The 14991-nt window shown below is 62.7% G+C and overlaps 2 protein-coding genes across 9 annotated transcripts in view; one reads left to right on the plus strand and one right to left on the minus strand.

Moving 5' to 3' along the window:
• CCM2 (CCM2 scaffold protein) overlaps positions 1-4402 on the plus strand; it is a 55855-nt gene extending 51453 nt beyond the window's left edge. For all 8 annotated transcript variants that reach the window (XM_070369400.1, XM_070369399.1, XM_070369401.1 and 5 more), the window contains 2 exons: positions 369-507; positions 1513-4402. In XM_070369400.1, coding sequence (XP_070225501.1) covers positions 369-507; positions 1513-1793 — 420 coding nt within the window. In that variant the 3' untranslated portion in view covers positions 1794-4402. The remainder of the gene's footprint in view (positions 1-368; positions 508-1512) is intronic.
• On the minus strand, positions 3543-14243 carry NACAD (NAC alpha domain containing). Its single transcript, XM_070368848.1, has 8 exons — positions 14088-14243; positions 10274-11982; positions 5025-10239; positions 4777-4889; positions 4621-4695; positions 4085-4231; positions 3858-4007; positions 3543-3746 (listed from the first exon to the last, which is right to left on the minus strand). The coding sequence occupies exons 1-8, from the start codon at positions 14152-14154 to the stop codon at positions 3558-3560; spliced, it is 7665 nt and encodes a 2554-aa protein (XP_070224949.1). The 5' UTR covers positions 14155-14243; the 3' UTR covers positions 3543-3557.
• Positions 14244-14991: the final 748 nt, after the last annotated feature.

A 14991-nucleotide genomic window follows, 5' to 3' on the forward strand; every position in this document is an offset into this window, starting at 1 on the left:
GTGCTACCATGGAAGGGCCAGATGGGCCTTGTTATTGCTCAGCAGACTTTTCCCCTGTCCCTCGACTTCACGTCATTAAAAACTTGGTCAGTACACCGAATATCACTCTGGGCTCTGTGTGCAATTCGGTGGCTCCTGGCAGTGGTGTCAGACATGCAGCCTCCACCCAGCCACCTGGTGGCCAGCCAGGTGGCAGGTTAAAGCAGATGGTGTAGGCTGGTCTCCGAGGCACTCTCTGCTGGTGTGGGGACCTCGGGGCTGGTGTGGGGTTCTCCCTCCTGCTGGCCCTCCTGCAGGGGTCAGGCTGGGTGTGGGCAGGGTGGAGGCATCGCCAGTCACCTCCCCACGCGGTCCCGCTCTCTCGGCAGCTGCGCACCAAGCTGTCGTCGCAGGAGATCCAGCAGTTTGCAGCGCTGCTGCACGAATACCGTGACGGCGCCTCGGTGCACGAGTTCTGCATCAACCTGCGGCAGCTCTATGGGGACAGCCGCAAGTTCCTGCTGCTCGGTGAGCGCGGGGTGGGTGGGCTCCCTTAGGGGTGGAGGCCAGCCAGCCAGCAAGCCGAGTGGTTCTTCCGATGGCGCTTCCCAGTGGCTCTGGGGACCCTGCCCCCAGGGAAGCAGGAGGGGCCCCTTGGGAGCCAGACTCGGGGTGAGGTGGCCACTGTACTGCCCGGTAAGGGCTGAGGGAGGCTCTTCAGAGGAAGTTGGTGCAGGGACAGGTTTGGAGGAGTGGGCAGGAACTTGCTGGGCGGAGGAGTGATGACACCATTCCCTGTGATCAGCACAGGGAAAAGCAGCTTTAGCTGAGGCCCCGAGAGCAGAGCCTGCAGAGTCAGCAGGGCGGCCGGGTACTCAGTGCCTGCCACAGCCAGCCAGACACAGCCCTGGATGTGTGTCCACATGCACAAGCACAGTGGAGCGACTGCTTTCCCTGTGCTGATCCCAGAGAACATGGCTGGTGGAGGCTCCCAGGTCCTGGGCTCTGCCCCCGACAATCCAAGGAGGGTGCTATGCTGATGGGGTGGGGTGGAGGTGAAGGGTCAAGTGCAGACCTGCATCCAGTCTGATCTCTTGCTGACCCCACAGGCCCCTTGGAGTCAGCCAACAGCTAAGCCTGGGGTCCAAGGCCTGTTTCATATTGTTCTCACATCAGAGTAGGTGTTCTCACACCTACTTTCCAGGAAGTAGGTGGTCACTTGGGAGCTGGGCAGTGGGGCCTGGTGCTTGGAGCCCTGTGTCAGCCTCCCCTGCACCCTCTCATCTCCTGTGTTTGGAAGCCTGTGAAGTGGGGCTTTCCTGAGGACCAAGGGCAGTGATGTAAGAGTGTGGCTTCTGGCCTGCACCAGCCCTGTTGCCAAGGCAGGGCCAGTCCACAGCACCTGTCAGGACTGGGGCAGACACATGGTGTGGGTGGGGTGGGTTTATCCAGGCCATGGGCCCCCTGGGACAGGCACATGTGTGCTTTCAGCAAGAGGCTTGGCTCAGGGTCACGTGGGCCATGTGTCTGCAGGTCTGCGGCCTTTCATCCCTGAGAAAGACAGCCAGCACTTCGAGAACTTCTTGGAGACCATTGGGGTGAAGGATGGCCGTGGGATCATCACGGACAGCTTCGGCAGGTACCGCCGGGCCACAAGCTCCACCTCCACCTCCACCTCCAACGGGAACAGGGCCGCGGGCAGCTCTGACGACCAGTCCGTGCCCTCAGAGGGGGATGAGTGGGACCGCATGATCTCGGACATCAGCAATGACATCGAGGCGCTGGGTTGCAGCATGGATCAGGACTCGGCCTGATGGTGCCCGGGCCCCTGCCAGTCGCCCTCCTGGGCCCCGGACATAGGTGGCTCTACTGTGAAGGAGGCACCCCCGTGCTGGGGCAGAAAGTCAAGCCGCACCCACCTGCATGCCACCCTGCCTCGGGAGGGGGTCCTGTCAGCCAGACCCTGGACAGCTGTCATTTTGCACACGACGTTTCTATTGAAACTCTCAGAGACCTTAAAAGAAGTTTACTGCAATGTGAATAATTTATCTCTGGTTGCCATTGTGTTTCTGCTCCAGTGGGACAAGAGCTGGGGACTCCACTCTGGCCTCTGTCTCAGACCCACATGCCCTGGCTGGGCACAGTGGACTGAGCACCTGTGCCCGACACCTACAGGGAGGGCCTGATTGGGGTTTGTGGACACAGGGCAGGGAGCAGGTGTCTTGAGCACACGTGGACATGAGCACTGGGCTCTCGGAGGGGCTCGCTGTCCTCTAGCCCTTCACCTGAGCCCATGACCTCAGGCCACATTCACCGTCAGGGTGGTTCACAGCAAACCTGCACACCACGCCTTTACCAGAAGTGCCATCCCCACCCTGAGAGCATAGCATCTTGGAGCCCAGGGTCCCTCTCATCAGGGAGGCCAGTGGGGGCCAGTCAAACCCTGTGGCCTTGGTCCCCCCTGGGTGGGGCCCCTCCTGTGCCCTTGGGACGTGGGGAGGCCATGGGGGTGACCTCAGGGCCATCTGCCTGGAGGCTGGGGCCTGGGCACTGCAGTGCAGGCGCGGGGAGGCCCAGCTCTGGGACTCCTTCCTCACCCCCAAGATACCGCACCTCGAGGCTCCTGACTGCATATGCAAGAAGCCCCGGTGGGCCCCCGGGAGGGAGGGCAGAGATGTGGGCTCGCTGTCCAGCTCTGTGGGAACCAGGCAGGGGTCTGCAGTCCCCTAGGCTCCCTCCCTGCTGACAAGGGGCAGGACTGGAGGAGAGATCTCAGACCTCATTCTGGCCCTGGCGGACCAGGTGCTGGTTGTGGGCCTGGGCTGGGCAGAGCTAAGGGAGACAGTTGGTAGATGCCGTCTCTAGGTGAGTGTGTGAATCAACCTGCCCTGGAAGCATCTGGAACAGCTAAAGATGGCCACGTGGGCCAGGGGCCATCCCTTCCATAGCCCACCCTGTGCTTGTGAACAGTGGGGACCTTGTGTCCCCTGAGCCTTCTGTGATGGTCAGGAACTGCTCCTCTTCTCCAGGGGCTCCACCCACACGTGGTCCTGCACTCAGTGGTCTCCCTCTTTTGTCCTGGGACGTCACCCCCACCCTGCGGCTCCCTGGACTTTGTAGGAGAGAGAGGACAGGGAGAGGTGGTGACTCCTAGAGTTGGGCCACAGCGGGGGGCCAGGAACTTCGGGAGATTAAGTGCTGCTCACCTTAGCAGACACTACTTCCCACAGCTCTTCCAGCTCGGGGGCCCCTGCATCTGGGGAGTTCCTTCCAGAAACTGCCATTCCCAGGCCCATGATTTGGGCCACAGCCAAGTGACTGGACTGCCCACAATCCCTGGGCAAGGTGGATTCCCTGGGACGTGGGGGAGGGACCACCACCCTCCTTAGGACCTGTGTGGCTTCAGGAAGTGTCTGCACACCTCCTGCAATCCATTTAGCCAGAGCCTGCGCTGGAGGAGCAGAGAGGCGATGAAGGGACACCACTTTATTGAGCAGCAGAGCTAGGGGGCAGGGGTGGAGCCGGGTCTGGTCAGCAACTACATTGTCAGCTCCTGTGAGAATTGTAGAAGGAGAGGGTCATGTTGAGGGACAGGCCCTGGCAGAGACAGCAGCAGGGCATTTGCGAAGGGGCCAGCCACTCACCATGATGGCGTTGACGATGTCACTCTGGTTGTCCCTCAGGGCCCGCACAGCCTTGGCCCTTGACACGTTGGCCTGCGCCATCACCAGCTCAATGTCCCGCAGCTCCAGTCCTGCCTCATCCACCTGGAGCGGGATATGCAGGGAGGTGCTGGAGTGGCCCCCTCCCCCAGTGAGAGGCCCCCAGGCAAAACTGCTCCCCTCCACAAGACTGAGCTGTGGGCCCGTTGGCCTCACCTCCTCCTCGTCTTCCTCCTCCTCCTCCTCCTCGCACTCGGGTCTCACCCTCGGCCCAGGTGCTGACTCGGGCACCAGGGCGGAGGGCTCCGAGGGCACTTTGAACTTCTCAGCCGCAGCTCTGTGCACCTGCTGCGACAGGTCCTCGATCTGCAGTACAGAGGTCAGCTGTCAGCTGAGCCCACGCCCCAGACCCCCTCCCCGCGCCCGTGGCCAGCCGCTCAGACCTTGGCCTCGCCGAAGACCACGTAGGTGTCTGAGGCTGGGCTCTTAAAGACATCGGGCTTGGCAATGACAAAGAGGATGTTCTTGGACTTCTGGATGGTGATCCTGGTGACCCCCTGGATCTGTCGTAAGCCCAGCTTGGACATCGCCTGGAAGCACAATGGTCTCAGACCTGGGCATGGGCCCCAAAGTTCCCAGTCGGGTTGGGGGAGAGGAGCAAGTCCAGGGGAAACGCCAGGGACACAAGGGTTTCCGCCACCCACCCTCTGTGGAGCCTCCCAGGTGGCTCCCCATGTGAGCAAATAGAACGTCGGACTCAGGCTGTGTCTGTTTGAACTGACAGCCCGGCCCCAGTTACTTCACCCAAGGCATTCAGTTACTCCCTTTATCCCAGGGCCCCCATCGATGGGATTCATAAGCTGTGGGGTGGGAAAGGGTCCCCTTACGCTGCCAGCCCCACTCTTGGGGTGGCTGGGGTTGTCTGGCCAGCCTGGCCCCTCCTGGAGGGAGCAGAGTCCCAGCTGGGTGCCCAGCACACCTTTCGGGCCTTCTTCTCACTGCGACTCTGCTTGGCTTTGGCAACCGTCTCCTCGCTCCCGCTGCCGGCTGGTGCCTGGAGAAGAAAGGGGGTCTGAGCACCCGAGGGCAGGGCACGGAGTCCTCCCCTGGGCTCACAACCTGGCTTTTTGGGCACCTGGGCTGGGCACTGTGCAGTCTGTGGTCCTGGGAGGTCCTGCTCCTCCAGCTCAGCTGACGACTCCCCGTGGCTGTCCGAGTGCTGGCCGGAGCCCAGAGCGCGGGGTGAGTCTGAGGAAGGGGAGTGTGAGGATGGCCTGCCCTTCTGGACAGGGGCACGGGGCGAGCAGCTCTGGCATCCCTGCCCAGCCCTCTGCCCCCTGGGTCCCTGGCTCAGGACAGTGCTGTCGCCTGCATCCCACTCACCTTCCTCCAAACTGTCACCGTCATCCTGCTGCTCGGTGGCTGGGAGCCCTCGAGGGCCGGCTGGGCTCCGGGGCCCAGAGCCAGGAGGCACTTGGCGAGGGGGCGAGAGCCTCGAGGCCGGGTCTTTGGCATGGGTACCCCTCTTGGGGGCTGCCTTGGGGCTGAGGAGGGTGGGGTGGGGTGGGAGGCTGACCTGCCCAGCCCCAGGGGGGTTTGTGATCCCTGAGGAGGCGGCCACCGCCCGCTGGGCTCTTGGCCGAAGTGGTGGGTGGCTCGGAGAACCCAGGGGCTCCGCGCCCTCCACCAAGTCTTCCCGGGGGCCCCGGCAAGGGCAGGGGGCAGGGGATGCCAGGGGGGTTGGGACTGCCTCCATGAGGATACCAGGAGCAGGGGGCTCAGGGCCCTGGATCCTGTCTTGGGGTGCACTGGGCAGGCCCCCTATGGGGCTTTCTGGAGGCTGCAGTGGGGAGGGGCCAAGGACTCCAAGTGCTGCCTGAGCCTGCTCTCCCTTGCCCGGGCCCAGCACAGGCTTTGGCTGCCTCAAGGGCAGTGGAGATGTTGGGGCAGGATCTTTGGCACAGTGCCCTCCCAGCCTGGGCACAGCTCTTGAAGGAGACTGTGAGCAGGAGCCCAGCCCAGCCTCTGAGCCCACAGCCATGGGAAGCCTGTGCCCAAGAGTGGCCCTTCCCTCCTCCACTGGGCTTGGGGGCCCCAACTGGCCAACCTCTAGGCTGGCAGTAGGACACACCCCTGGGCCATGAACCACTGGCTTTAGGGCCTCATGCCCCTGGTGCTCAACCCCCAGGGCCACCTTTGGGGGTGAGCTGGACTCAGCTCCATCACCCCCATGTGCACAGATATCATGACAGGCTTCCTGCTCAGGTGCCAAAATGCCCTCGGCTACTTCCTCCCCGCTGGAGTCAGGCTTTGGGGGACCTTGGGCGGCTGTGAAAGGCTTAGGTGTGTCTGGGATCTCTGTGGCAGGCTTGGAGGGGCCTGCATCTCCCTCCAAGGGTGTCCGAGCATCTGCAGGTAGGTCTGGGCCACCCAGATGTATCTGATCCAAGGCCAGAGAGTCTGATCCTCCAGTGTGGTCTGGGTCTCTTTCCTCAGGCGCTGGCCTCAGTCCCAGGGTCTTTCTTCCTTTCCTATGGGCTGCAGTGGTTGTGGGCTCTGTCTTTTGGGTACAGCCTGTGTCAGTCATCAGGGCTTGAGGGCTGGCACTGGTGGCAGATACTTGACTGGAGGGGAGACCTGCATCCTGCTGGGGCGGGAAGGCTATCAGCTCCTCTTCTTCTGAGTGGGGCTCTGGGCTGGCCTCGAAGGCTGATCCCTGGACCAAGGGGAGACCTGCATCCTGCAGGGGTGAGGAGGCTGTCAGCTCCTCTTCTGAGTGGGGCTCCAGGCTGGCCTCAGAGGCTGATCCCTGGACCAAGGGGAGACCTGTGTCCTGCAGGGGTGGGGAGGCTGTCAGCTCCTCTTCTGAGTGGGGCTCAGGGCTGGTCTCGGAGGCTGATCCCTGGACGAAGGGGAGACCTGCGTCCTGCAGGGGTGGTGAGGCTGTGAGATCTTCTGACTGGGGCTCAGGGCTGGCCTTGGACGCAGATCCCTGGACCAAGGGGAGACCTGCGTCCTGCAGAGTTGGCAATGCTGTCAGCTCCTCTTCTGACTGGGGCTCTGAGCTGGCCTCGGAGGCTGATCCCTGGACGAAGGGGAGACCTGCGTCCTGCAGGGGTGGGGAGGCTGTGAGATCTTCTTCTTCTGAGTGGGGCTCCGGGCTGGCCTTGAAGGCTGATCCCTGGACCAAGGGGAGACCTGCGTCCTGCAGGGGTGGGGAGGCTGTGAGATCTTCTTCTTCTGAGTGGGGCTCCGGGCTGGCCTCGAAGGCTGATCCCTGGACCAAGGGGAGACCCGCGTCCTTCAGGGGTGAGGAGGCTGTGAGATCTTCTTCTTCTGACTGGGATTCAGGGCTGGCCTCGGAGGCAGATCCCTGGACCAAGGGGAGACCTGCGTCCTGCAGATGTGAAGATGCTGTCAGCTCCTCTTCTTCTGACTGGGGCTCTGAGCTGGCATCGGAGGCAGATCCCTGGACCAAGGGGAGACCAGCAACCTGCAGGGGTGGGGATGCTGTCACTTCTGACTGGAGCTCAGGGCTGGCCTTGGAGGCAGATCCCTGGACCAAGGGGAGACCTGCATCCTGCAGAGTTGGGGATGCTGTCAGCCCCTCTTCTGATTGGGGCTCTGAGCTGGCCTCGGAGGCAGATCCCTGGACCAAGGGGAGACCTGCGTCCTGCAGGGGTGGGGAGGCTGTCAGCTCCTCTTCTGAGTGGGGCTCTGAGCTGGCCTCAGATGCAGATCCCTGGACCAAGGGGAGACCTGCGTCCTGCAGAGTTGGGGAGGCTGTTAGCTCCTCTTCTTCTGACTGGGGCTCTGAGCTGGCCTTGGAGGCAGATTCCTGGACCAAGGGGAGACCTGCATCCTGCAGGGGTGGGGAGGCTGTCAGCTCCTCTTCTGATTGGGGCTCTGAGCTGGCCTCGGAGGCAGATCCCTGGACCAAGGGGAGACCTGCGTCCTGCAGGGGTGGGGAGGCTGTCAGCTCCTCTTCTGAGTGGGGCTCTGAGCTGGCCTCAGATGCAGATCCCTGGACCAAGGGGAGACCTACGTCCTGCAGAGTTGGGGAGGCTGTCAGCTCCTCTTCTTCTGACTGGGGCTCTGAGCTGGCCTCGGAGGCAGATCCCTGGACCAAGGGGAGACCTGCATCCTGCAGGGGTGGGGAGGCTGTCAGCTCCTCTTCTTCTGACTGGGGCTCTGAGCTGGCATCGGAGGCAGATCCCTGGACCAAGGGGAGACCTTCATCCTGCAGGGGTGGGGAGGCTGTCAGCTCCTCTTCTGAGTGGGGCTCTGAGCTGGCCTCAGATGCAGATCCCTGGACCAAGGGGAGACCTGCGTCCTGCAGAGTTGGGGAGGCTGTCAGCTCCTCTTCTTCTGACTGGGGCTCTGAGCTGGCATCGGAGGCAGATCCCTGGACCAAGGGGAGACCTGCATCCTTCACGGGTGGGGAGGCTGTCAGGTCTTCTTCTTCTGACTGGGGCTCAGGGCTGACCTTAGATGCAGATCCCTGGACCAAGGGAAGTCCTGCGTCCTGCAGGGGTGGGGAGGCTGTCAGCTCCTCTTCTGACTGGGGCTCTGAGCTGGCATCGGAGGCAGATCCCTGGACCAAGGGGAGACCTGTGTCCTGCAGGGGTGGGGATGCTGTCACTTCTTCTGACTGGAGCTCAGGGCTGGCCTCGGAGGCAGATCCATGGACCAAGGGGAGACCTGCGTCCTGCAGATGCGAAGATGCTGTCAGCTCCTCTTCTTCTGACTGGGGCTCTGAGCTGGCATCGGAGGCAGATCCCTGGACCAAGGAGAAACCTGTGTCCTGCAGGTGCAAGGATGCTGTCAGCTCGTCTTCTTCTGACTGGGGCTCAGTGCTGGCCTCAGAAACAGATCCCTGGACCAAGGGGAGACCTGCGTCCTGCAGATGCGAAGATGCTGTCAGCTCCTCTTCTTCTGACTGGGGCTCTGAGCTGGCATCGGAGGCAGATCCCTGGACCAAGGGGAGACCTGTGTCCTGCAGGGGTGGGGATGCTGTCACTTCTTCTGACTGGAGCTCAGGGCTGGCCTCAGAGGCAGATCCATGGACCAAGGGGAGACCTGTGTCCTGCAGGGGTGGGGAGGCTGTCAGCTCCTCTTCTTCTGACTGGGGTTCAGGGCTGGCCTTGGAGGCAGATCCCTGGACCAAGTGGAGACCTGTGTCCTGCAGGGGTGAGGATGCTGTCACTTCTTCTTCTGACTGGAGCTCAGGGCTGGCCTTGGAGGCAGATCCCTGGACCAAGTGGAGACCTGTGTCCTGCAGGGGTAAGGATGCTGTCAGTTCCTCTTCTTCTGACTGGGGCTCAGGGCTGGCCTCAGAAGCAGATCCTTGGACCAAGGGGAGACCTGCATCCTGCAGGGGTGGGGAGGCTGTGAGATCTTCTTCTTCTGATTGGGGCTCAGGGCTGACCTCAGAGACAGATCCCTGGACCAAGCGGAGACCAGCATCCTGCAGGTGTAAGGATGCTCTTAGATCTTCTGACTGGGACTCAGGGCTGGCATCGGAAGCAGATCCCTGGACCAAGGGGAGACCTGCATCCTGCAGGGGTGGGGAGGCTGTGAGATCTTCTTCTGACTGGGGCTCAGGGCTGGCCTCAGAGACAGATCCCTGGACCAAGGGGAGATCTGTGTCCTGCAGGGGTGGGGAGGCTGTCAGGTCCTCTTCTGACTGGGGCTCTGGGCTGGCCTCAGAGGCAGATCCCTGGACCAAGGGGAGACCTTCATCCTTCAGGGGTAAGGATGCTGTCAGATCTTCTGACTGGGGCTCTGGGCTGGCCTCAGAGGCAGATCCCTGGACCAAGGGGAGACTTTCATCTTTCAGGGGTAAGGATGCTATTAGATCTTCTTCTGACTGAGGCTCAGGGCTGACCTCAGATGCAGATTCCTGGACCAAGGGGAGACCTGCATCCTGAGGGGTTGAGGATGCTGTCAGATCTTCTGACTGGGGCTCTGGGCTGGCCTCAGAGGCAGATCCCTGGACCAAGGGGAGACTTTCATCTTTCAGGGGTAAGGATGCTGTTAGATCTTCTTCTGACTGAGGCTCAGGGCTGACCTCAGATGCAGATTCCTGGACCAAGGGGAGACCTGCATCCTGAGGGGTTGAGGATGCTGTCAGATCTTCTTCTGACTGGGACTCCGGGCTAGCTTCAGAGGCAGATCCCTGGACCAAGGGGAGACCTGCATCCTGAGGGGTTGAGGATGCTGTCAGATCTTCTTCTTCTGACTGGGACTCCGGGCTAGCTTCAGAGGCAGATCCCTGGACCAAGGGGAGACCTGCATCCTGCGGGGTTGAGGATGCTGTCAGATCTTTTTCTTCTGACTGGAGCTCCGGGCTAGCTTCAGAGGCAGATCCCTGGACCAAGGGGAGACCTGCATCCTGCGGGGTTGAGGATGCTGTCAGATCTTCTTCTTCTGACTGGAGCTCCGGACTAGCTTCAGAGGCAGATCCCTGGACCAAGGGGAGACCTTCATCCTTCAGGGGTAAGGATGCTGTCAGATCTTCTTCTGACTGGGGCTCTGGGCTAGCTTCAGAGGCAGATCCCTGGACCAAGGGGAGCAGGTGTGAGGATGCTGTCAGCTCCTCTTCTGGGGCCAGCTGAGGCAGATCCCTGGACCAAGGGGAGCAGGTGTGAGGATGCTGTCAGCTCCTCTTCTTCCAGCTGGGGCTCAGGGCTGGTCTCGGAGGCAGATTCCTGGACCCAGGGGATACCTGCATCCTGAAAGGGTGGGAATGCTGCTGGGTCCACTTCTGGCTGGGGTTCAGGGCTGGTTGCAGCGGCAAACCCCTGGCCTGTGTCTTCCTTCAGGGTTTGTAGAGAGTTGAGGTCTGCTTCTCTCTTCAAAATCCAGGGCTCTGGGCCTAAAGTAGCAGTATCTCCCTCCTGCAGGGGCTGAGACATGATTGGGGCAACAGGTACTGGCCCCATGGTGGAGCCTGGCTCTTCTCCCTGGGCCTGAGGGCTCACCCCAGTGAGGTCCAGAGATTCCTGTGGAATGTGAGGGGCCATAGCAGAAGACACCTGGGCTGCAGCGGGACCCACCCTCATTATCTCGGAGATGGGTTCCTGATTCTTGGCAGCCTGGCCAGCCTCTCCCTTGGACACCCCAAGAGCGAGCTCTGGGCCCCAGGAGGCAGCCTCCCCAGGGCTGTCCTGGAGCAGTGTGGCGGGCTGTGCGTGGGGCTCTCCACTGTACAGCCTCTCATCATCCACCCCCGTGTAGGATGCCGAGTCGGGGTCAGAGGAGGCAGCCGAGGTGTCATCCCGGAAGGCGAAGGCCTCGTCCACGCCCTCAGTGATGGACAGGTCGGACAGTGACTGCAGGGAGGATGCGAATGTGCTATCATCCTCGCCCTCCCCGGCTAGGTCCCCTCTGGGGAGGGGGACCTCCTGCTCCTCTTCTTGCTCCTCCTCCTCCACTTCCTCCTCCTCGTGGGGCAGGGGTGTCACCTCCACCGCCTCCACCTGGAAAATCAGGCTGCCTTGGAAGGGCAGGAGGTAAGCAGGGATCATCGGGTCGTTGGCCAAGAAGTCCAGCTCGAAGAAGTGGCCCTCCTGGCCCCAGGAAGAGCTGCTGTCTGCTGAGAGGCTGGACTCTGGGGACGAGCTGTCCGGGGTCCCGGCAGGGGGCAGCTCCCTCTCATCGACCACAGATCCAGATGGAGAAAAGCCCCAGCCAGAGGGCACATCCAGCCCTTCGGCCAGGGCCTGCAGGCTCAGGGAGCAGGATGGGGATGAGGCCCAGCTGTCCCCATCTGCCGTGATGTACGAGCCAGTGGGTGAGGCTGGCGGCGAGTCCCCCAGCTCAGCCTGGGCATCCTGGGCGTCCCTGTGGGGCCCGGGGCCAGGGAGCAGGGTGGAGGCTGTCTTGGTGGGGGTGGAGGGAGGCGTGAAGTAGGAATCAGAGTCTGGGGCGGGGAAAGGCACAGGAGGGTCACCCTGAGAACAGAACTCGGGGGGTGGGTTCAAATTAGCATGCCCACCCTCCCAGTCCCTGAGCTCCGGCATGGTTGCCCTGGGCAATGGGGCTGCCTGGCATGTCTCCTCGCCCATGACAATCCGGGGCTCCAGGGAGGCTGGGAGAGGACCTTCAGTAGGCCGAACCTCAGCAGGCCCTGGACTGGGGCCGCCCTCTGCCTGGACTGTCCAGGCTGAGGGGGCGCGGCCCGGCCCTGCATCCCAGCTGGCTCCCTCAGGTGGGGGCCGGGCACCAGGCTTGCCGTGCAGGAACGTGAGAGCCAGGGTGCTGGGCCCAGATGTCAGGGCACAGTGCTCCAGCCGGTCCCCCTTTGGGGTGGTAGCCTCAGCTGCATCACAGGACAGATCTGTGGAGACAGAAGGGCGTGAGAAGGGCAGGCATCTTCCCTGAGAGGCAGCTCCCTGGCTGCAGCTGCCCCTCTCTCAGACAAGAATTGAGCACAGAAGTGGGGGCCCACGAGGGTGAGTGTCCGCTGAAAAGCGAGGTCAGGAGAAGGAAAGGGTATTGCTGTGCCTGAGGGATGATTTCCAAGAGTTCTTCCGTGGCGAGCAGCTTGGGGTCTGGCTTTTCTCCAAGATGCTCGTTAAAGATGAGACCAGCTCCTGTCTCTTAGGACACTAACTTGCTGACTCCATGCACGTAATCTGTGCCGCCTCAGCCGGGTTTGCCAGGAAAGGTCTGCTCATGACCTCCTAGGTCAGTGGGCCCCCAGGGAGCAGGAAGCCTGCTCTCCACTCAGCTCTGGAACATTCCAGATCTCACACTTGCTGTGAAGTGGGAGTCTTGCTTCTCTGCCTCATCTCTCTCCTTTCTTTGCTGCCTACACCTGAGGACAACCTGTCAGGGTCTCACTGGGCTCCGCTGCCCCACCCCTGTTTCTAGAGTTGGCACATGCAAGAGGGAAAGCAGGGGCCACGGTGTGCTGTCCTCAGGCAGGACATCCCAGCTCACTGCTGGCACGGTGATGGCCAATGGTGGAGCACACAGGGGCCCCGCCCTGCCCCATAAGCAGCTCTGAGGGGCTGTGGGCTCTTGGGACTCCGAGTGCATCCGACTGAGTTGCCAGCAGCAGCCACCCTCACAGAGCTGAGGCTCATTTGTGTGGGTCCCATGGCAGTGGATAGGGGCTGCCCAGCTCTGGCCATTTTCTCTGGAGGCTTCCACGTTCACCCATGACCACCCACAAGTACATCTCCTGTGCTTCAGCATTCTGTCTGCAAAGTGGAGGTGAAGCTTAGGGCAACCCCCTCCCCAGGCTCTGCCCATCTGCTGCAGCAGTGGCAGAACCCTGGGCCCTTGGGCCACACTGCTGGGGTGCTGGCGTGGCCAGAGGGTCCTGAGAAGGGGGTCCTTTGGGTCTATGGGAGTGTGATGAACACCTAAACCCTGGAGGTGGGTGTGGCTGGCGGGGCTGGGTGCTGGAGACCAGGCTCTTGGCATTGGCCTGGTAGGGTACCCCTGCGCACCCTCACTGGACTCCAGGACCCTGAGGCAGGCTGAGGGTGGGGTTGGGCGCCAAGAAGACAGAGGAAGGGAAGCCAAAGGTCAGAGATTTTTGTGCCTCATTCAAGGTTGTTAAACAGTTGGAGCAGAAACAGTCCCGACCCACTTTACTGAACCCAGAGGGAGGCCAGGCCCCTGGGCCCAGTATGGGTTTCATCGCCAGGGGACTTCTCACCCACAGCAAAGTGCCCTTGGCCCTCCCGGAGCCACACATGGCTGACCTCCTGCCCAGTGGCCATCCTGGCTGGTCTTCCTGGGCCTAAGGCAGATCCCCTCCAACGCTTGCTCCCTAAGTCTCTCCAAGGATTTGGGCTTGCACTACAGGGCTGATGCTCCTCAGGCCTTGCTCCCCCAGGGCCTCCCACCTTCCAGCCCTTGGGCTTCCCCAGGCTCCAGCTCCAGCCCTGTTCCTCCCTCCGAGCCAGAACCAGTCACCCGCCAGCCGCCAGCCGCTTGGAGGCAGCTCTCAAGCATAGGGGGGGTGGAGGGGGGTAGGGAGTGGGGAGGGCAGGCGCCCCTAGAATCTGCATCCCCAGTGGCTGGGGTGCAGGTGACAACCCACGCTGCAGGGGCCGTGAGGCCCATTGCCACCCCCACAATGGGGCGCGGCGGGGGACGCCCGCCCACGGGAGCCGGGAAGCTCACGCCTTCAAGTCGCTTTTGGCTCCCGGAGGACATCTAATCCACCCCGCCCTTCCCTGCGGTCCTAAGTAGGGGCCAGGGTTGGGCTACGTTGGGCGAGGACTGGGGACCAAGGAAGGGGACAGTGCGGGGATGGACAAGGGACGGGAACAGAGAGAGGGCGGGGAGGGGGTCGCGAAGAGAAAATGGGACGGAGCTGGTAGAGGGACAGGGTCGGAGAGGGAGAGGGGTAGAGACGAGAAGGGACGAAGAGAGGGGTTGGCAGAGACACACGCAAGCGGGAGGGAGAGCGCGCCGCGGCCTCACCTGTGCGGGGTCCCGGCCCGCCCGCCTCCGGCAGCAGCAGCTCGGCGCGGGCAGCCTCCCCGGGCATGGCCTGGCCGTACGCCCGTCCTTCCGTCCCCTGTCTGTCCGTGAGTCCGTCCCGCGGAGCCTGCGCGGCCACCGCCCCTCGGCCGGGGGGTGAAAGGGGTCAGTGGGTGACGTCAGCGCCGCCCCGCCCGCCCAGCGCCCCGAGTGAGCTAGTGAGCTTGCGCGGGCGCGCCAGGCACTGCGGTGTGCCGGGAGCGCAGGGGGTGGGACAGCCTCCCTCCCTCCCTCCCCATACCCCACCCCGACTGCACTCTTCTCCCGCGGTCCGCGGCCCCGCCTTTCCCGCAGCATCCCAGCCCTTGGGCCCCCTCCTCCCCTCCACTAACGGGAGAGGGGTTCAGGGCCAGTCGGAGGTATCACCCATTAGTCGGGTCGGGAAGAGGCAGAAGGTCGTCAGAATTCGGGGTGCGGGACCGGGGAGGGTGTTGGGGATTCTGGGGGACCGGCGCTTTGGGGGTGGCGGCGCCACAGGTCCCCTGCTCGAACACCCGGCTCCCAGCTGCCTGGGCAGGGGTCCTCATCCTAGCCCGGTGCCTCCATCCAAAAGGTGAGCTGGCGCCGCAGCTCTTCACTGATTGGTCGGTCCTCGCACGTCGGTCTCCGTGGCAACCGCCTCCTGGCTCTATGGTAACCAGAGCCGGCAGGCAGGAGCGCATCAGGGAAAGCAGCACCAGCGGAGCCTCGGGTTGACTGGTCCCCGGGGTTCCCCGCAGCTCAGTGCTGTCCCATCCTTCAGCTCTTGGGCAATGGAAGGAAGATGGAGAAGCTTGCCTTCCTCCATTCTCAGAAGACTCCCTGCCACACCCCCAAGGTTGCAAACCCTCCCTGAGCTTTCCAG

This window comes from Bos mutus, chromosome 4, assembly GCF_027580195.1.
Source record: "Bos mutus isolate GX-2022 chromosome 4, NWIPB_WYAK_1.1, whole genome shotgun sequence".
NCBI classification, from domain to species: Eukaryota; Metazoa; Chordata; class Mammalia; order Artiodactyla; family Bovidae; genus Bos; species Bos mutus.

What these genes read in the sequence shown, in the direction of transcription:
- NACAD (XM_070368848.1), bottom strand. Translation starts at nt 14,154, where the DNA reads ATGCCCGGGGAGGCTGCCCGCGCCGAGCTGCTGCTGCCGGAGGCGGGC. An exon ending in CTGCACAGTGCCCAGCCCAG is followed by an intron (nt 4,696 to 4,776) that starts GTGCCCAAAAAG and finishes TTTCTTCTCCAG; the next exon opens with GCACCAGCCGGCAGCGGGAG. An exon ending in TGGTCTTCGGCGAGGCCAAG is followed by an intron (nt 4,008 to 4,084) that starts GTCTGAGCGGCT and finishes TCTGTACTGCAG; the next exon opens with ATCGAGGACCTGTCGCAGCA.